This window comes from Camelus dromedarius, chromosome 24, assembly GCF_036321535.1.
Source record: "Camelus dromedarius isolate mCamDro1 chromosome 24, mCamDro1.pat, whole genome shotgun sequence".
Classification (NCBI taxonomy): Eukaryota; Metazoa; Chordata; class Mammalia; order Artiodactyla; family Camelidae; genus Camelus; species Camelus dromedarius.
In genome coordinates this window covers 30,922,510-30,942,597 of record NC_087459.1, presented here as the reverse complement: position 1 = coordinate 30,942,597, position 20,088 = coordinate 30,922,510, and the positions used below count along the sequence as shown (strand labels likewise).

Sequence of the window (20,088 nt, the reverse complement as noted above, 5' to 3'; positions counted from 1 at the left end):
GGAGTGAGGAAGTGGACAGGGACTCACGTTCTGAGCTCCTGGACCAGGGAGGACACCCGAGAGTCAAAGAAGGACCCCCAGGGAGCCCACAGTAGCCCTGGACAGGCCCAGACCAACCCCTCAGCCAACCCCGTGAGGGAGGAACCGTGTGCCCATTTAACGGATGAGGAAGCTGAGGCTTGGAGATGAGCAGTGTCTGATCCCACAGGCAGTGATCGAATGCACAGCGAGTAGAGTGCCCCAGAACTACAGAGAACTAGCAAACGAACCCGTGAATGAACGAGAGCAGTGGGCCTGGGAGCTGAGCACCATGCCAGGGAGCTCTGGCCCTGTGGGCCATCCTTCCAGAGAGCAGAACCTCCCAATAGGGTCCCTCAAATGAGGCTGTGGGGGCCGCCTGCTGCCAGGAAGAACAATCAGCAAGGCAGGGGCCTGGGTGCAAACCACACCCACCCCAGCCACGCCCCACTTGGCCAGGCCCCACCCGCAGCAATGCCTTCTCCTCACTCCGGCCACCCAGGGGGGCTGCCCCTAAGATCCACACACCCCACCCTTCAGGGGCAGACCCTGGCAGGCTCCCAGTTCATAGGCCAGGGGGAGGGCTACAAGACCTGGGCAGGGGGCTTCCCTTACCTGGCCTCCGTCTGCTTATCAGCAAAATGGGGCTAATAAGGCCTCCCTTGAGAATTGTAGTGACAGGGGAAGCACACATTTAACGATAATAATAATCACAACAGCAGCAGAGCCCATTCACGGAGAGCCACCAAGCACCAGCTCGGGCTGCCCGAGGTAAGAGGAGCCCCCTTGTGCCCAGTCAGACAACCTCTCCAAGCCCCTGGGAAGCGGGCACTGTCTGTCTAGCCCAGACAGGGAAGCAACTGCGGGGGGCTCACAGACAATGTGTGGCCCGCAAGGGGCCTGCAGACCCCCACCCAATCTCTGGGTCCCTGGCAGCCCCCCACGCAGGGCCTGCAAACCACAAGTCCTCACTCACCACCTTCTGGAGGGCACAAGAGGCCCCCACGTCCACCCACTCCCTTCAGGGTGCACGCAGGGAAACCGGGACTGCAAGGGGCAGGGCCTCCTTTTTTGTTCCCCAAAGCAGAGAGATGGGAGGACACCTTCTGGCCACATGTGCCGTCACCACCCCAACCTAGGTCCAGAGAGATCCCCACACACACTCCAGCCCCACCCCGCCCCCTCACCAGACTCCAGCACCAAGCCCTGGGGACCCAGGGCCATGGCGGCCAGGCAGTCCGTCCATACGGGCCAAGTCCAGGCAGCGGGGCCTCCGGGCCCCCCAGGCCCCAGGCTTCCTCCTTGGCAGGCAGGCGGGTGGACGGCTCCGGAAGCCGGCAGCCAGAGGTTTGCGCAAGGGCTTACATCAGCCGCCAGCTCTTCCTGCCCCGGGCCTTGCGGAAGCCCAGTGGCCCAGGCCTGCCCCTGCCTGGGCTTGTGAAACCCGCCTAGCGGCACCCCAGGCCAGGCAGGGCGTTGGGGCCCGGATGCCACCAACGGCTCCCACCTGCCACAGGGCTCAACGGTGCCCGACTTCCCTCCCCCGGGCCCAGCAGGGGAGCTGGTGCCCCGGCCAGACTGCGGGCGACCAGCCTGTGCCCCGTGAGAGCCCCGGCGGCGTGTGGCTCTGTAAAATGGGCGCACCGCCTCCACCTCACCACCAGGGCCAGAACAACAGCACTACAGTGGCATTAATCTACACAACTTCACTGCGCTCACCCCTCCCCAAACTAGGCTCGGGAAGCAGCAGAGTGACAGATCTCAGAAGCAAATGAGATAAACCTCGGTTGCTGGAACCCCTGCTGCCTGCCTACCTTTCCATCCACGCCAGCTCCCAGGCCTCGTTGTAGACCCCTCCTCACTCATTCCCACCTTGGGCCCTTCCCTGGCCTCCACCTAGGATAACTTGGAAACGTTGATCTGAGTTCCCCTCCAGCAGATTCCCTCCCCAGCGGCAGGACCGGACCATCAGCCTCGCTTCCTGCCACATCTGAGGTGCCTGGGACCTGGCACACAGCAGGTGTCAAGTCTTGGCCTAAGTGACTGCATTGTATCTGGTCCTCTCGGGGCCAAAGCAGACGGATGTGTGTTAGGATTAGGAGAGAAGGCCCGCAAAGCCCCTGACACCCGAGGATGCACATGCCACCCAGGGCCGTCCCACCTTGTCCCCCTGGAGTGGAAGACGGGTAGCTGACCCCTCCAGACACATACCACCGGCGTCTCCAGACTGCTTTCTAAGCCCCGCCAACGTACCTGGCACCCTTTCGCGTGCCTAGGTACGCATCTTCCACCCCTCACATCCTGGGGCCCCAGCAGTGGCCTCCTGGGTTCACCAAGAAGGGAGCAGGCTTTAGGGGAGGCCAGGAGCCCACTGGCCACGGGCTGAGCTCGAGGCCTGGCACCCCCATGGCCCCAGGCGACAACCTAGTTACTAGAGGCCTCCGTACCACCCTCCCACCCACACAAGTATCTCAGTCCACGCCTGTCAAAACCTAAAACATAATGTAACCAGAATAAAGTATCATGGTTCACACTCAGAAAGGACAACGCCACCCCGCTGGAACAGGGCTTCACTGCTGCGCCTCCACACACTGTCACGTAGACACTCGTGGAATCTTCCCGCCAGCCTTTACAGAGGACAGTCCCAGGCCACACAGCCCTGGGCCAGGGGCAGAGCTGGGGCTGACCCCAAGCCCAGCCACACAGCCCACACCCCTCTGCAGGCCACCAGGCCCCCCGTGGGAGTGTGTCCCCACTGGCCTGCCCACCATCCTGGACAGACTAGGACCGGGTACATCAGGGACACCCACCAGCCCACAACCAACAGCGTCCACCCCTGTTCTAGACCTTTGCGGGACACCCCAGGAGCCTCAGGGCACTTGTGGCTACTGAGCACTTGAAATGACTGGCTGATGAGACTGAGGAACCACATCTTCAATTTTATTAAATTTTAATTAATTTAGACTTAATTTAGCCAGTCTGGGCTGAAGGTTCCTCCCTGCTGGAAACTGGAGCAGGGGCAGGGATGGGGCCTCTGACAGGCCAGGCCCTGACCATGGACAGGGGTGTGAGAGAGGGACCCCCAAGGGACAGTGAAAGACAAATCCTGGCCCCAAGGCCCGGGCACTGTGACCCTGGGCAAGGTGCTTCATTCCTGCAGGCTGTGCAGCAGAACAGGGCCATATGCCCCCTCTCCACCCCCAGCCCAGTGTACGCACAGATCAGATGAGTTCACGTCTGTGAAATGCTTTCGTGAAGCCCCACATTATTTATAGTGACACAACCTGGGGCTTGGAGAAGGCCAGCAACTGCTCAAGGTCAGGGTCTGAGAGGGACCATAACTCTACCCAAATTCCATCCGTCCTTCCTTCAAATCAAATTTTCATTTTCAAACTGGAGAACTGCTGGTTGCCTGTTGTGAAGGCACTAAATGCCACTGAAGTGCATGCTTTTCCAACAGTGAACTGCGCAGTATGGGAATTTCACCTCAATTAAAAAAAAAAAAGCAGCAACACATAAGCTCCTCTCTCTGCCTCTGAATCTGGAGCTGCACCTCCCCCACTGCCCAGGGTGTAGGGGTCTTGTCTCCTCCATTTTACAGACTAAGAAACTGAGGCTTAGAGGGGTCACCAGGCCTGTGCAGCCAAGTCACTCAGCGATGCCACAAGCGCCCCAAGGCCTTGGCTCAGGAATCCCACCATGTGGGGCCCTTATCTCCAGTAGGGCCACGGTCACTGGGACTCTGACTGAGGGAAGCCCCCCACGCAGGGCCTGGTGCTCGGAAAATGGTCTTCCCCTTCTCTGGACCCCAGTGAGAGGGGAAGGGCACTCCAGGTGGGGCAAGAAAGGAGGCACCAAGGCCTGGCTATGGGGCAACGGGACACTGTCACTGCCTGGGGGAGGGGTCCGGGGTCCCTGAGGGAATATGAGCAGCAAGGAGGCGGGCATGGACATCCTACTCCACTTGGCCTTGGCACCCCCCTACCCCATCTGTGCTCCCCTCCAGCACTGAGCTAACAGGCCCTCCCCTACCTGGAACCCACCAACATCCCAGCCCCATCCAGATGCACCTGGCAGGCCCTACAGAGAGGACAACAGTGAGGCCACCTTGGCCAGCCAATGGAATCTTGCCTCTGTAATGGATGGTGTCATGGGGGATCCTCCTGGAAGCTGACTGTATAATGGGCACCTGACGTCTGGGGGACTTGGATGAGGTCACAATGGGTACAAAGGTCTAGTAAACAATGAAGGACTCAGAGGACTTTATCCCAGGCTGGGCTGGCATACGGAACAGCATAGCCTTGCAGGCTGCATCCCAGGGCCTTTGCACCTCAGCCTGGAATCCATTCCTCCCTCCAGATACCGCAAGTTACCTGCATACTTCCAGCTGTATATATCTCACTCCCTTGTCTTACAGCTCCTAGTGACACCAGATGAATGCGGCCTTCCCTAACCAGGGCTATCTTAAACTGCAACCCAGCCCACCCCCCACACCCTTTCCTGAATTATTTTTTTCCACAGTGCTTATCACCACTTATCATACCATATGCACATTAGTTCCTTCTTTATTGTAGTTTCTTGTTTATTGTCCTTCTCCACCCTCTGGAACAGGAGCTTTTTCTTGAAAGGGCCAGATAATAAATACTTCAGGTGTTGCAGGCCTATTCTGTCTGCTGAGGAGGAAAAGCAGCCTCAGACAATACTTAAAACTACTGGGCTTTGTTCCAATGAAACCTTATTTACAAAAAACAGGGGGAGGGCCAGATTTGGTCCCAGTGGGCAGACCCCAGCATTACCATGTAGGTTACTCCATCCCCAGGGCCCCATGCACTGTATGTAGTAGGCGCTCAATTAATACTAACAGATGGGAGGGAGGGTGGACAAGGTCACGATCAGCTAGTGCTGAGGGAGGGACAAAGAGAAGCCTTTCCTGGGCCCTACTGCACAGCCACCGTAGGGCTTCAATGATTCAGTTCATCCTGTCTATCCCTCATCAGCTCTGGGAGGGGGGATTCCTGTCCCTTTAACAGATGAGAAAACTGAGGCTCTGACTCCACAGTCTACCCTTTGCCATTCAGCCACACCACCCAGACTCAAGACCCTATTTTCATCTTTTCATTCCCAAAGACCCCCTCCCCAAACCAATATAGAACAAATGTATCTGCCCTTCCTATTTTAAAGCGTTTTGGCCTCACAAAGGACCTGCATCCCTTAAGATGTCACCAAAGGCTATCAGGGCATCTCATCAACATGATCGGACCAGGGTTACTGCCCAAAAAAAGAGCTCGTTCTAGCCCAGAGCAGACACGTGACTTAGCCATTTCTACGACAGCAGCTGAAAAGAGTTTGAGGACCCCTGGAAAAATGACCTTCAGATTCCCATACATCCCAAGATTCAGAGATTTCTATAATATCTAAGCCAGATAATGGGTTAATACTCTCCTTTTATATAAAAAAGAGCCTTCTCATTCAATAAGAAACCCAAGCAATTCACAAATAAAGAACCATAAATAATGGCTGAATTCAGTAAAAAGTTACATCGCAAACAAGTATCAGAACAGGGTGCCATTACGTTCATCTATCGAACTAGCACGTTTTTGGTTTGATTGTGGGGAGGGGGAGGGGGGGCCTGAGAAGCCACACAAAGATGGAGACAGAGCCAGCTCACCCCCAGGTTTTGGAAAACAAATCAGCAGATTATCCAGGCCCAGACCCACTTCGGAGGGTTCCTCCCAAGGAGGTCACCAAACTTGTGGGTCAAAGATGTACTTCCTAGGATGCTCACTGCACCCCAGTGGAGCTAGAGATTTAATGCAATCCCAATCCAAACCCCAGCAGGGGCAGGGGTGGGTGTGGAAACTGAGAAACTGCTGATAAAAGTTACATAGAAATTGAAAGCAGGGATGTTTGCACACCCATGTTCACCATTATTCTTATTCATGAGAGCCAAAAGGTAGAAGCAACCCAAGGGTCTACTGGATAAACAAAATGTGGTCTATCTTAATACAACAAAATATTGTTCAGCCTTAAAAAAAAAAAAAAAGGAACACCTGATCCTACGGGAATGAACCTTAAAGATACGATGTTAACCGCAATAAGCCAGATGCAGAAGGTCAACTATTGTTACAATTGCACTTCTATGAGGTCCCAGGAGGAGTCAAATTCCTAGAGACAGAAAGTAGAAGGGTGGGGACCAGAGGCTGGGGGGGGGGGGGGGTGTGAGTTTTTAATGGGTACAGAGTTTCAATCTGGGAAGATGGAGATATTCTGGAGGTGGATGGTGGTGACGGTTACACAACCCAGTCAATGTGCTTAATGCCACCGAACGGTACATGTAAAAATGGTTATAGTGGTAAATTTATGTTCTTATGGATTTTTCCAGTTAAAGGAAAAAATTACAGAAACACAAAAAGTCAAAAATAGCCAAGGTAACTTTGGAAATGAATGTAGAGAAAGGATGGTCTTTTCAGTAAACACAGCTGGTCAGCGTGGACACCCATGTGGGGAAAGCCCTGAATCTTAACCCCCTACTTCACACCATACAGAAAAATCAATTCCAGGCGCACTGCAGATCCACACAGACGAGGCAAAAGCTTCTAGAAGAAAACACTGGAAAATTCCTTCATGACCAAAGGCAGGCAAAGCTTTCTTAAAGACCATATCAAAGGCACTAACCATAAAGGTCAAACTGATACACTGAGGTATTACATGTACTGCGAATCAGTAGGAAAAAGACAGATGCCTCGGTGTAAAAACGGACGGGATTCAACAAGAGGGAGGCAGATAAGGACATCCAAGTGGCCGGGAAACCCATGACAAGGTACTCAGCGTCTTAGACTGCAAATCAAAATTAGAAAATAACCCAAATGTCCAACAGGAGCCGGATAAACACCGGGACATTCTCGTCCGAGGGAAGCCCTTCAGCAAAAAGGAACGACAACCACAGCAATCCGGGCAGGGGGAACCTCCCGGCCTCAGCCCCTAGGGGACACACTGGACGCCTGCCTGTGAAGAGACCGTTCGGAGGGCTAGCGGGTTAAGCCATGACCGGGGCCACCCTGGGGCAGGGTGGCAGAACAGGACACCTGGGTCTTTCTTTCTCAACCTGGTTGGTTCCATTTGGGAAAAAAATAATGGAGCTGTACATCTGTGATCTGGGCTTATCTCTGTGTGCACCTTAAACCCCAATTTACAAAAAATTCTTTCACAAATTGGGGGCAGAGGGAGTCCAATCTGAACACAAACATGGAAAATATTATATTTGGGGTAATTTTCATAGAACTGTCACACTGACAAAATTAGCCAAAACCAAAACAAGTAAGTAAATTTTTTTAAATGAGCCCAGAAAGGAAAAAGGGAAGGAAAAGCAAAATTTGTATTAATACCAGCAGTCCCCAGCCCCAGGCTTTCTCACCAGGTAGCTCTGGTCTGGCCCCTAGAGCCCTCATTTCCTGGCTGTGTGACCTTGGGAAGGTGACACAACTTCTCTGAGCCTACTTTCCTCTAAAGTAAAACAGAAGGGCAGGACTGCTTCTTGGCACTCTCCTCTCTGGAAGGAAGACAGACAAGAAAGGCTGAGGGACACAATTAGAGGGTGGGGTGGCGGGTGAGGGGCTTACCCTGCACAGTCTTGGTGATGTGACTTGGCCACAGCACCTGTGGCCACTGCCAGCGTCCCCAAGCTCCCATCCCTGCGGAACACGTGGCTGAGACTCTTGTGCTGCAGAGATTCCTCTAAGCCAAGCAAAGGCTCAGGAACCACAGGCCAGATTAACTGGCTCCTGCCCCGCCCCCCCAGGAGGGGATGGGTCCAGCCAGGCCTGGGGACTGGCCCCGGGGGGAGGCAGGAGGGGCTTTATTCTTCTAGCTCCTTCATCCAGCCTAAGCGCTACCTCCAACCTCCCTCCCTCCTGCTGGAGCCAGCCCTGACGGCTCAGATCCCAACAGGCACCCTTCAGCCATCCCAGAGTTCCCAGCTCCTCCCCGGCGGAGGTCACAGCGTGAGAAGCAACCTGGGTTTAACTCTGGTCCTCCCCCCACCCCAGAATCTAGGCCCCCTGCAGGCTGAGACTTTGCCTCGCTCAGACCAGACGCCCATCCTACAAAGTAGGTGCTCAAATCTAAATAAAAGGGCATCCCAAAGCAGCTGAGAGCGGTCAAGGCCTCGTCCCTGCCAATGATATGCAAATGCATCCACCCCAGCCTCGCCCCAGGGCTCCAGACTTCTCAATTCTAAAGCAATTACAGAGGATTTCCCCACTGATTTCTCTTCCCCTCAACAGAGGTCTAGGCCTAGAGGAAGTAGAGGCAGGAACGGAGGGAGGGCCTTCTAGGAACTCTGGGGCAAAAGCCAGGCAGCATTTGAGAGGGGAAGGCGGAGGCAGAGAGGAACCAGGTGTCCGGGGCACACAGGCCAGGGAAGGGGCTGCAGCTGGATCCCAGAGTGGTGGCGCAGAGATCTCTTGTAACACATCCTTTCCCAAATGCCAGGACCTCACGAAAAAGACAGGAAAACAGTTTAAAAAGGGAAAAGTTTACTGGGGAACCATGGAGCCCTTGAGGGTCTAGGGCTAGATTCTCGGGGTTAGTGTGGGGACCAAAATGAAAATGTTATCTGAGTACAAATCTTCATCCTTAAAAGGTACCCTCTTAGAAGAAAAGCTATCAGGTTTAAACTCCCTGTAGGTAGGAAACAGGACTCCTGTCTGGGAGACTGAGGAAGGCAGAAAGGAAGACTTCCAGACAGATTCAGAAAGTTCCACCTCAGTCAACAAGTCCCACCCTTGGATCCCCAGTGCCATCACCTTGTTAGCGCCTCTTTCTTAAATAGGAAGAGACACCAGAGAACCAATCACCGGATACCCAAGGAAGTCTCCAACATGAAAGACTCAGAGGAACAGAGACTATGCATGAGGGAAGAAAACTCCAGGAAAAAAATACATAATTAATATTCTCCAAGTGATGAGAACTAATGTATTCATGAAACAAGAACAGGATGCTATTAAAAAAAAAAAAGAGGAAAACCCAGATTATAAGAAAGAGCTCCCTAGATATTAAAAATATGACCACCTAATTTAAAAATCACATTGCAGGTTTAGAAGACACAGCTGAGAATGTCTCCTAGAAAGCAGAAGAAACAAAGAGATGGAAAATAGAAAAGGAAGTCAAAGAAAAATAGATGATTGGTTCAAGAGATCAAGTATCTAATAGGAACACTAGAGAGAACAGTGAAAATGATGGGAAGGAAATTATAAAATACCAATAATATTAAAAGTAATTCAAAGAGTCCCCATACAAACCATAAAATGTAAACATTATTCATTTTACAAAAGAGAAAATTGAAGCATAGAGGATTAGGTAACGTGCGGCTCGCAAGTGGAGGAACAAGTATATGAATCTCAGAGCCCATGCTCTTAACTATTAAGCGGCTCTAAAAGATTTTAAGCATTTGTAAAGGGGGGGGCTCACTTAAAAAGATCAAGTATCAAAATAACATCACACCTTCAAAAGTTGCATTAGAATTTAGAAGGTGATGTTGCATTTCCTTCTAATTATTTCCCAAGTGCCAGTCAAGTGTGAAGGTAGAATAATCATTTTCAGGGATACTAGGCCTTAGAAAAAATCTGCCTTCTGTGCACTCTTTCACAGAAAGCTACTGCAAGATATGCTCCACCAAAACAAGGAAGTAAAGCAGGAAAAAGGAAAGCATGAGAATCGGGAAACAGGGGATGCAAAACAGCACAGAGTTCAGGAAGGGAATGTGAAGGATGATGGCCGAAGCACCAGACAAACCAGACTAGAGCAGAAAGATGGAAAATTGCAGGAAGGAAATCTCCAACAAAAGAAGGAGGCAGCTCACCCAACAGCTCTAAGCAACTGAAAAGTATACCAAAAGATTAGAAGATAGTGATTCTGATTCTAAGAATTCCCCACAAATTGGGGGGGGGGGGGGGCGGGGAAGTGAATAACTTTAGGAAATAAAGAAATAAACTGTATTATACCTGGCTCAAATTTGACCAATATTTACTATGTCCAAGCCATAATAATAAAGCTGGTTTACACAAAACTGTATTTCACATATACTGGGAGGATAGAGGAAATAGAAATGGGGAAAGGGGTGAGGTGACAACAACAGTAAACATTTTACTAAGTGCTTATTATATTCCAGATAGTGTTCTAAATGCTTTACATGTATTAACAATTTAATTCTTCCAACAATCTCATAGACACTATTATTATCCCCCATTTTTCAGATAAGAAAACCAAGGTATGAGAGATAAAGACCTTGCCTACAGTCTCATGCTAATAAAGGGGAGAGTCAAGATGCAAACTTGGGCAGTCTATGCAAAATCCTCTTCTATAGAAGTCAGAAAAGAACCTCAAAATCTGAAAAATAACTAGCAGTAGAAGCAGGATATTACAGAGAAATATAGATGAAAAGCCCAAAAGGAAAAACTGGGGGGAGGGCATAGCTCAAGCAGTAGAGTGGCATGCTTAGCATGCACAAGGTCCTGGGTTCAATCCCCGTACCTCCTCTAAAAATAAATAAACCTTATTACCTCCCCCGCCAAAAAAAAAAAAAAAAAAGGAAAAACCAAGAGAATTAAAACTGAGCATCAGGAATGGGGAGACAGGAGGTAAGGGACGCTAGCTCTCTTCATAACCCTTCCAACACTATCTGACTTTTAAAATGATATGTAACTTTTACCCTCAAGTTTATATGAAGCATAAAGCAGACGTGTACACTTTTACTGGGTGAATTTTACGGTAGGAGTTTTCCTCAGTAAAGCTTAAAACAAATGAAGAAAAAAACTTTAAAATGCACACACGATTAGATACCACTACTTACTCACCAGAATGAACAGGCTTTAAAGCACTGACACCACCACGTGTTGGGAGGACAGGGAAGCTGCCACTGGGATGGGAACGCACACACTCACAGCTACGAAAGCTGAAATCTACACACAGTGTCTAGGACTGGAAGTGACGGGTCACAGAGTGTGCGTAGATTTCAGCTTTCGTAGCTGTGAGGGTACATCCAAAGAAATGCGTACCTATGTGCACCGCAAGGCCACGTTCAACACCAGCACTATCCACAGCAAACACCGGAAACAACCAAAAGGTCCCTCAACAGAAGAGCGCGTAGACTGCATGCACTGTGTTCAACGCAGTGGAATAATACCACCCAAGAAACCAATACTGCCTCACGCCTTAGATACGGACCAACCTGACACAGTGTTGAGTGGAAACAGCCAGAAACCAAAAAAGGACCCACTGCACGGTTCCATTTATAGAAAGTTCAAAAATAGGCAAACCTAGATAAACGAGTTTATACTGTACAGCACAGGAGACTATATTCAATATTTTGTAGTAAGTTATGGTAAAAATGAATATACATATGTTCCTATGTGACTGAAGTATTGTGTTGTACACCAGAAACTGACACAACATTGTAAACTGACTATACTTTAATTGAAATATTTTTAAGAAAAGAAAATAGGCAAACCTAATCTAAGAGAAATAAGAATGATGTTGGGGCGTGCGGTGGATCGTGACCAGGAGAGAGCAGTAGGTACCCCCTGGATACAGGAAACGTCCTGATCTTGAGCAGGCAGTAACATGCTAGTAGTGACATGGGTGTTTTGTAAAACCGCAATGGATTGAACTCAAGAGTGAAACATTTTACAGAATATCTGTTACACACACACACACACACACACACACACACACACACACACAAAATGAGAAAAATTAAAAAGAGGAGTCCTGCTTAGGACCCTGAAGTCTAAGGAGCCTGTGGACCAGATAGAGGGGTTAAATACCCAATTCCAGAGGCCCTCAGACAGGACCAGATTAGAGCAAGGGATTCATGAGTCATCGGTTAATGACGATTGCAATTACAGCAATCACTTTCACTGTAACTGCTGCAGAAGGCTATTCCCGCACTAGGCACCTAGCTGGTGCTTGCTCAAACTCCACAACAACCGAATGAATTCAGTACCACTAAGGGAACCATTTCAGAGATAAGAAAATCGAGGCTTAGAGTCATCACACCCCCACTAAGTGGAAGAGCAAGATCTAAACTCGGGCCGTCTGACCTCAGCCCCTAGGCCCTCCTGCCTCCAGCAGCCATCTGGAGATGGCGTGATAGAACCTCTCAGCTTGTGCATGACGGCCCGGTGTGGGCAAAATTGTTAGTGAGAGTATGTGAAGTAGATTTATCACCTTCATTAGCTCATGAAGGAACCTGGGATACAGAGGGTAAATGCATTCACAGCCTGCAAAGGTGGGGAGGAGCTTCTGTGATTCCCACCAAATGGCCTTGACCTCCTCCAAAGTCAGAGGCCAGGTCTCTATGGGCAGCTAGTGTGGCAAGGACCGTAGCCCTGAGGGCCAAGGCTGACCACTGGCTGGGACTCCCCGCAGCCACTGGGGAGGCCCAAGACCTGTCCTGACAGCAGCTCCTGATGGTCCCTTCAAAAGCTGGGAAGTAAAGGACAGGGGAGGTCCAGAATGGGGGTAGAGTCTAGGTGAAAGACAGAGCTCCTAGTGACCCAGTGACAGTGAAGTGAAATCAGACCAGTCCACGCTGGGAGCCAAGAACACCCCAAGCTGGCCACATCCGAATCGAGAATGCCCAATCACTGCCGTCTCCTCAAATCTGTTCCTCCCCATCCCTCCAAAAGTAGCACCAACCCAAAATCCACATGTTGTCCTCCTTATCTGCCCCTCCACTATCTTAGCAGCACCACCTCCACAAGGCACCAAACCCTGGCCACCTCCAGCCTCCCTCCCTGGTCACTATCACCTACCTGACAGCCTCCTCACCACAGACTAGTTCCCTGCCTCTCTCCCATCCACCAGACAGTCTCCAGCCAGCAATCCAGACTAATTCTGTTAAATGCCTATTTGGAAATAATTTCAAACTCAGAGAAAAGTCTGAAACAGTACAACTAACAAAGAATCTAGCTGCCACATGACCCTCCCTAGGTCTGGCAATTGTGAAGTGCTTTCTCACTGCACGTGTTATTTGAAGTCATCTGATTTATCGTTGTCTCCCATGTCTATAAATTACAGATCTTGTTTTTTTTTCTCTTCCTGAGCCATTTCTGAGATTAAGTTGCAGAGGGCACATCCCCGGCCCCTAAACATTTCAGTGTTCTTACTTCCGAAGAGCAAGGACGCTCTCTTACGTAACCTCACTGTGGTTATCAACTTCATGAAACATGATATTGATTTGATGCTATCAGCTAATCTACAGTCCATATTCCAATTTCGTCAATTGCCCCAGTGATGTCTTTTAGTGCAATTTCTTCCCTGATCCAAGATCCAATCGACGGCCATACACAGCCTGGCCTTTTGTTGTCACATTTTTCTTTTAGTTTCCTTTAATCAGGAACAGTTTTCAGCCTTCCTTTGTCTTTGCACGCCATTGAAATTTTTTTTAAGAGTCCAGACTAGTTCTGTAAAAATGTCCCTCAGTTTGAGTCACTCCCTCCATTTAAAACCCTCCACTGCTTTCTCATTCCTCACAGTTGGAAATTCCAAGACCTCATTACTGGCCTTCAGGGACCTGCAGGGTCCCACTCCCCTCCCCCCAGCTCTGGCCATTCTCAGGGCTCACAGCCCCTCACCACTTCTGCCCAAAAGGACCCTCAGCATTTTCTTTCCTTCATAGCCTGTATCTCTCTAAAATGACCTCCTTTGCTGGTTTCTGTTTACTGCCTGACTTATGTCACGCGGATGGGAGCGCCAAAGAGGGCAAAGATTTTTGTGTTTGGTCACTGCTGATTCCCAGGACACCCAGGAGGCACATGGAAATCCTCTGCTGAGCAAATGAAGAAGCAAGGAAAGAAAAGAGTGCTGGGGTTGAGAGCTAAAGAATCAGGAGGCTCAGAGAGCCATGGGGCTGCCGAGGCCCTTCCAGAGTCTAGTTCCTCCCCTAGGCCTCCCTTGTGCCTCTGCCAAGAGGAGGATGCACCCAGCAAATCTCCCTTATCTTGGGGATCGCATCTCTCCACCAGCCAGTCCTACTGATTAATCTTTTTAAATCAATCCGGTAGGCTGACGGGCTGGATTCCAGAGATAGAGGTGATCAGGCCCTGGAGAAAACCCTTGGCCCACTGTTGTCCACTGGCCAGTCCAAAGTGCAGGGCCCCCCATTCTGATCCTGGATTCCCACCCCCCATGCACATATTCTCCACGGTGTAGGGGCAGGGAAAATAAACATCCAAGTATACAATCCTGCTAATAGATCTTTAATTGCAACGGTGAGAAGAACTGACTCCAGGCCTCCCAACCCCAGAACAGAGGGCTAAGTCTCCTAGGTGCTTGTCACTTACTTGTCTGTTTCACAGACTGCTGTGAGCATTTAGGGCTCACATACATGCCTATCAATGCTCAAGGTGATGGGAAAGATAACCCAGACCCTTTATCCCAAACCCTATTTATTCTTCATTTCACCTCCTCTTCTGCAGAGGAAGGAGCCACCCCTCTTGGCCTAGTGAAATCAGACGTACAAGGCATCTCCTCCAGAAGGCTCTCACTCCCAGCAACCCCCCTGTCCAAACCTGCCTGAGTAGGGGTCCCAGCCACCACCCCTCAGGCAGGGTCCCTGCAAACTTATGAGCTCTCCCCAGGCAGCTCCCTCTGCCTAAGTGAGCTGGATCCACCTGGAGCTCCCGCCCACGCTGTTGTCCAGAGGTAATTCAGCCTCTCACTCTAGCGCTGTGTGACCTCGGGCAAATAGCTCAGCCTCTCCAGGTTTCCCAGTACAAAAGTAAACAAATAAAGATGAGGCTGATAAAGCTGGCGAGACTTAGGGAGCCGACAGCCAAGAAGGTGAAGCATATTATAAAGAGAAAATTTAGCACCTGCACCCCCGCAAGAAAGGGGGGGGGGCTGGGTTGAGGAATTTGTAATCCGGCCCCACCCCAAGCAGTGAATGGGGAGCAGTTCCCCACCTTCTGGCTAATGGGATTAGCACAAGGCTGGGCTCTGGGTGTAGACCTGGGCTCCCCAGGTCTCAGCGAGGCCATTCAAGGTGCGGGGAACAAGAGGCAGCGCCAGCCCGCCACTATTCCCTCCTGCGTGACCACGGCCCAAGGGGCTGCCTCCGCGCCCTTCCCGGGCAACGAGCGCTTCCCGCGCGGGTCTGCTATTTCCTCCATGACCTCAGCTGCCAAGCACGCAGAACTCAGGCAGCTCCTAAAGCAGAAGGTGTCCCGACAGGCCTCTGCGGCCACCTCCCGCTGGACTTCCTCGTCATGCCTGCCCCTCCTCAAGTCCCTTCGCCCCCCGGTCTCAGCCTCTGCATCTCCCTAATGGGCAAGTTAGGTCTGGCTGCTGAGGTTGCACTCAGCGCTGCCCTGGCACGGTGCGCGCACTCAGAGGCCCCCTTGAGTAGTGGCTGTTTTCCCCGCTTTTGATTAGAACACATGGCCGCTGCCAGGCCCGAGCCAGATTGAAGATCGGGAGTCCGCGTTGCCCTCTCCCAGACTCTCAGAGGCCGAGTGACGGCTCCGCCAGGAGAGAAGACCCAGGGTCTGACTCCTAAGCCTTAGAACCCTGCCACCTCCCCAGGTGGAGCCGAGTGACCCATGAGTGCAAAGGCAAAAACTACCGCACCCTCCGGCGGCGCGCAAAAAGGGAGAGCTTAAGTGTCCCTCTGTACCCCAGGGCCGCCCCCAACTCTTCCTCTAGGGTCTCCGGCACCCCTCCCTCCTTGGCAGCGCACCACTTGGAAGAAAATCCTAGCCCTCATCGGGGCCACCAGGGCAGAACGAGGCCCGCAGCCCCCCGGGGAACGCGCGCGCGCCCCAAGGCCACGACCCGGTCCTCGCACCCCAGCAGGCGGGGTCTTCGCGCTCCGGGCCCCCGCTCGCGCCCCTCCCCCGCCTGGCGCCTCACAAAGGTCCTTTGTCCCGCCGAGCCCCGGGACTCCGGTTCCTGAAAAGTTGCAAGAGAAAAAATCAGAGAGGCAAAAACAGCCAGCGCTGCAGAGCGAGCAGGGTCGATGGGGCAGGGCTAAGGCGGCTGCTGCGGCCAGAGGTGTCCCCTCCGAGACCCCAAGGCCAAGGGAGCATCGGGGACTCTCGGAGAAATCACACAAATTCTAGACTACACTTTGTTGGGGGAGAGGTGGATTTTTAAAAAGTCGAAGCGTGGTACGCCAGGCACAGAAGCTGGAGGCAGCCCGGGAGGAGAGACCGGGTCTCCAGCGGCGGCGGAAGGCAGGTCGGCAGGCCCCCGCGTCTCCCTTCCCACCTAGACGGACTGGAGCAGCCGAGGCCCGCCGGGGGCAAGCTCCTCCCTCCCCACCGAGCCTGGGCAGCCCCTCTCGGGGAATGGCAGAAGCCAGCGGGCCTTCTCGGCCACCTCCTTCCGCAGCTCTGTGTCAGACCCAGGGTGTTCCCTCCGCGAATCCGCTCCCGCGCTGCTTCCTTCTCCTAGCTTCGGGATGGCGGCATCTGTGTCCGCATCCCCGCTGCGCCGCGCGCCCGCCTTCCCGCCGGAAAACAAGAGGGCCCCATGGCCAGGGTTGCTACCCTCCTCCCGGGATATGGGTCCTGCCACCACGGTTCTCTTCCCCGGTGGATGAGGGGTCTCCCGAGGGCCGTCGCCCACCCGCCGGAGCCGCGTTCCCAGGGCTGCGGTTTCCGTCCTCCCGCACCCGCAGGCGCCCAGGCTGGATGGAAACCCTGCACTAAAGAGGAGAAGCTAAAGACGGAACCCAGGCCCACGGCGCCCAAAAGGACATTTGCCAAGAACAGTATTCCAGCTCTGGGAGCAGATGTCTCAAAGGGTATGGAGCTGGTTTGTTCTTTTCTCGCCCAGACTTTGAAAACTCCAACCAAGGCTCGAGCCGCAGAGGCCCAGGGTTTGGAACCGACCCTGGTGGCTCCGATTTCGGCAGACTCGAGCGCCTTGGGAGAGCCTCGAAAGCCGGGGAAGGCAGCTAAGCCACGCACCCCTCTCCACCAGGTGCTCCAGACTGGCCTCGGCCCCGTGCCCAGGGGTCTTCTCGCCCCGGGAGCTGAGTCTGCCCGCACCCCATGGACCGGCCGAAGGAGAGGGAGGCGCAGACCCCCATTGCGAACTCCGGCTTAGGGGAACAGTCTTAGTAGTTCTCCCAAGCCTCCCGCCCAGGATCCGGAGGGGACAAGAGGGGGCGGGCACAGCGCAGGGCACTTACCCGGGTGCGGGTGGAGGTTAAGGCCGGCCATGTACTTCCCGGGTGGCAGCGGGCCGGGCAAGCCTGAGGCAGGCAGGCGTCCGGCCGTGGCCGCGCCCACGCGGTGGCTGTCCATGGCCAGGCCAGACAGCAGCGGCGGCGGGGGGCCGTGCACGGACCGCGGGGGCCCGAAGTCTCGGCCATCCATCCTCCGCGGGAGTGCCGCGGCCAGACCCCCACCCGGCCCGCAGGCCTCGTTCAGTGGGACCTAAAAGTTCGGCCTCGGCGTAGTCCCAGAATCCTCGGGCGGCGGGGGCTCCGCGGCGGGCATGGCGGCGGCCTGCGGGGCTTGCGCTCGGTGGCGGGCCCGCGGCCCGAGGAGCACAGACGGCCAGCGATGGAACCCCTCCGGGCGGCCAGGCGGAGCTGAGCGAAGCGGAGCACAAGGCGTCTTGGCGGGGAGAGGAGACCGGCCGGGGAAGAAACAGAAGGGGGGAAAGAAAAAGAAGGGGGGAAAAATAAGTTCAGAAAATCATCTTGCTGTTCGGGGTCGGGGGCTGCCGATCTGGCGGCCAGAAATGAAATGGGGAGTAGCCCCTTTTCCATAAAAAGTAAAATTCCATGCTCCTTCCTCTGGCGGCTTCTGGGTCACGGGGACCAGGCTCAAAAAGTGGCCGGTGGCGCGATGCGCCCGAGCCCGGACTCTCCCTCGGCGGCTCACGGGTGCTCCCGAAAGTGGGAAAGGCCCCTCGGCTTTGCCCGGAGCGCATCAATACAAACCTCCGAAGAGTGGTGGACGACTGGGCGTCACATGCTCCTGGGTTTCAAACGATGAAACCTTTCCCGGAGCAGTTCGAAAACTCTCCCTAAACACTGTGTCACTATCTGATCCGAAAAGTTTAATATTTAACCTTTGGGGGCCCTTGTCTCCCTTTTCTGAGTTTGGTTCCCCTGAACTCGCCCTGAGACGCAGAATTAGTTTTTTTCGAGAGAGAGGGTGCTATGTGAGTTTATTATTTTTGAAGAGATTCGTCGCCCCCTCCCACCACCCGCCTCCGGCCACTGCGAGTCGCAAAGTCTAAGTCCTAGGACCCAAGACGTGGCATTCTCGCCCGAGGACTGGAAAGAATCCTCCAAAACAAGCTTTGGTTTCATTTTCCAACGCCCTGGCCTGAGAAGCCTACGGCCCGAGAACTTGTCCTGGCGCGGGGGATTTGGGGGGCGTCAGAGAGGAAGGGAGGGACTCTATGGTCTCGCTCCTACCCTAGCTTCCCCCGACCCCAGAAATAACCTACAAAGAAAACGTTTGCTGCGCCGGCCGACCGAGGGGCGCCTCCCCCAGCGTTGTACAAATCCCCCTGTAGTTCCAGTTTAAAGCTGTTTGTTTAAAAGATTTGTCGTTCGCCGATTCCTGTGGGGGCGGGAGGGGGTCTGGAAGCCAACTCTGCCCTCGCTCTCCGTCTGTCCGCAGCAGCTCGGATTCCTGATACCAAGAGGTTCGGGCGCTTCTAGAGCCGCCGATCACGCCAAAGCCACCGGCTCCCGGGTGCCCGCCCTGCGCCCCGCGACCGGCGCCCAGTCCCCCGATCTGCAGACCCTCTCAGCCGCAAACCCCTCTGCCTCCTCCAGCCTCCCTCCCCAACTTTGCTAAGGGTGCTTATTTTAACCCGGTTTTGGTTACAAACACCCCCTCCCTCCCTCCCCTGATCTCTCCCATCAGGCTCTGGTTACCAGATCCGCGTTTACTTTGGAAAAAATCTAAGATCGCCACATCCGAAGATACATGTCTTAAGGAGGCGATGAGCTTTCCGTGATTTTTTAAAAAATGTTCTTTGTGTAGCTGTCTTTTAAAAGCCAGCGCTTCGGGGCATGACCCGGCGCCCCACTTTGGGGAACTCGGGATGAAGCCCCCCCAGAACACCTTTGCTCTGGTAGAGAGGCTGGCTCGGCCATCTGCGGGCTTTGCTGCGTTCTCCCTACTTTTCTCCCCCTCTTAAATGCAGTTAAAATGGCTGAATTCCGGCTTTTAATTAAAAACAGCCTATAATCGAAAACGTCTCGGCGTCCCTGGCTCCCCCGCCGCCTGCCGGGAACCAAGAAGGGAACCGACGCCCCTCGGCCGTGCTAGGCGGGCTGGAGCAGGACTAGGGGCTCAGGTGGGCGCCCGGGGCTCAGGGACTCGCCCCCACCCCTCCCAGGGCGCCCCACCTCAGCGGCCCCGGTCCCCCAATTCCGTTCTCGGGAGTCGGAGAGCTGCAGGGATCCCCGGCGCACCCCAAGGGGGAGGCGGCGTGGGGGGCCATCTGGAGAAGTTTGGAGACCATCGCGCCCAGCCAGGGCCGGGCGGTCGGCCGGCCCGGCGGCGTACCTGGCGCGGCGGGGCTCCCGGCTCCGGGCGACGGCGACGGCGACTCCGGTGACGGCCCCGGCTCCCGGCGCAGCTAGGCGCCCTTGCTGCCCGCCATCCCGTGGTCGCTGCTCCCCTTCGCCACCCGCAACCGCCTCACACTTTTTGCCCGCCTTTCCTTTTTTTGGTAGAAAACCGCTCCCCGGGCCGAGAGCTCGGCGCGCCAACTCCTCCGCCCTCCCGCGGCCGGGCTCCCGCAGCCCCCGGAAAAGCCAGCTTTCCTCCTGCCGAGCTCCCCGCTTTTTAATAAAATCCAGGTAGCGCCGGTTTAAAGAATCCCAAATCTCCATATACAGCGCGGGATTGGAAAAGGTACATTACACAACCCCCCTTTCAAGTTCCTCTCGCTGGATCTAAAAAAAAAAAAAAAAAAAAAAACCCCAGCGTGGGGGGGAAGGGGCGGCTGGGGGAGGGGAGCACTCTCCGGCGAAGAAACACGCATTGTTCCCGGGTGCCCGCCTCCCCCCAGGCCGGCCCTCGGCCGCCAACC

At 53.8% G+C, this 20,088-nt stretch overlaps 1 protein-coding gene across 8 annotated transcripts in view; it reads right to left on the bottom strand.

Annotated features, from left to right (window-relative positions):
• The window catches only part of TNRC18 (trinucleotide repeat containing 18), an 85,698-nt gene extending 65,758 nt beyond the window's left edge, over positions 1 to 19,940 (bottom strand). For 5 of the 8 annotated variants that reach the window (XM_064478716.1, XM_064478718.1, XM_064478719.1 and 2 more), the window contains exons 1-2: positions 19,560 to 19,940; positions 17,213 to 17,642 (exon numbers count right to left, since the gene is read on the bottom strand). In XM_064478716.1, coding sequence (XP_064334786.1) covers positions 17,213 to 17,399 — 187 coding nt within the window. In that variant the 5' untranslated portion in view covers positions 17,400 to 17,642; positions 19,560 to 19,940. Of the gene's footprint in view, positions 1 to 269; positions 421 to 1,205; positions 1,436 to 17,212; positions 17,643 to 19,559 lie in introns of those variants that run through there. The other 3 variants (XM_064478723.1, XM_064478721.1, XM_064478720.1) reach the window with 3 other exon arrangements.
• Between the last annotated feature and the right edge of the window lie 148 nt (positions 19,941 to 20,088).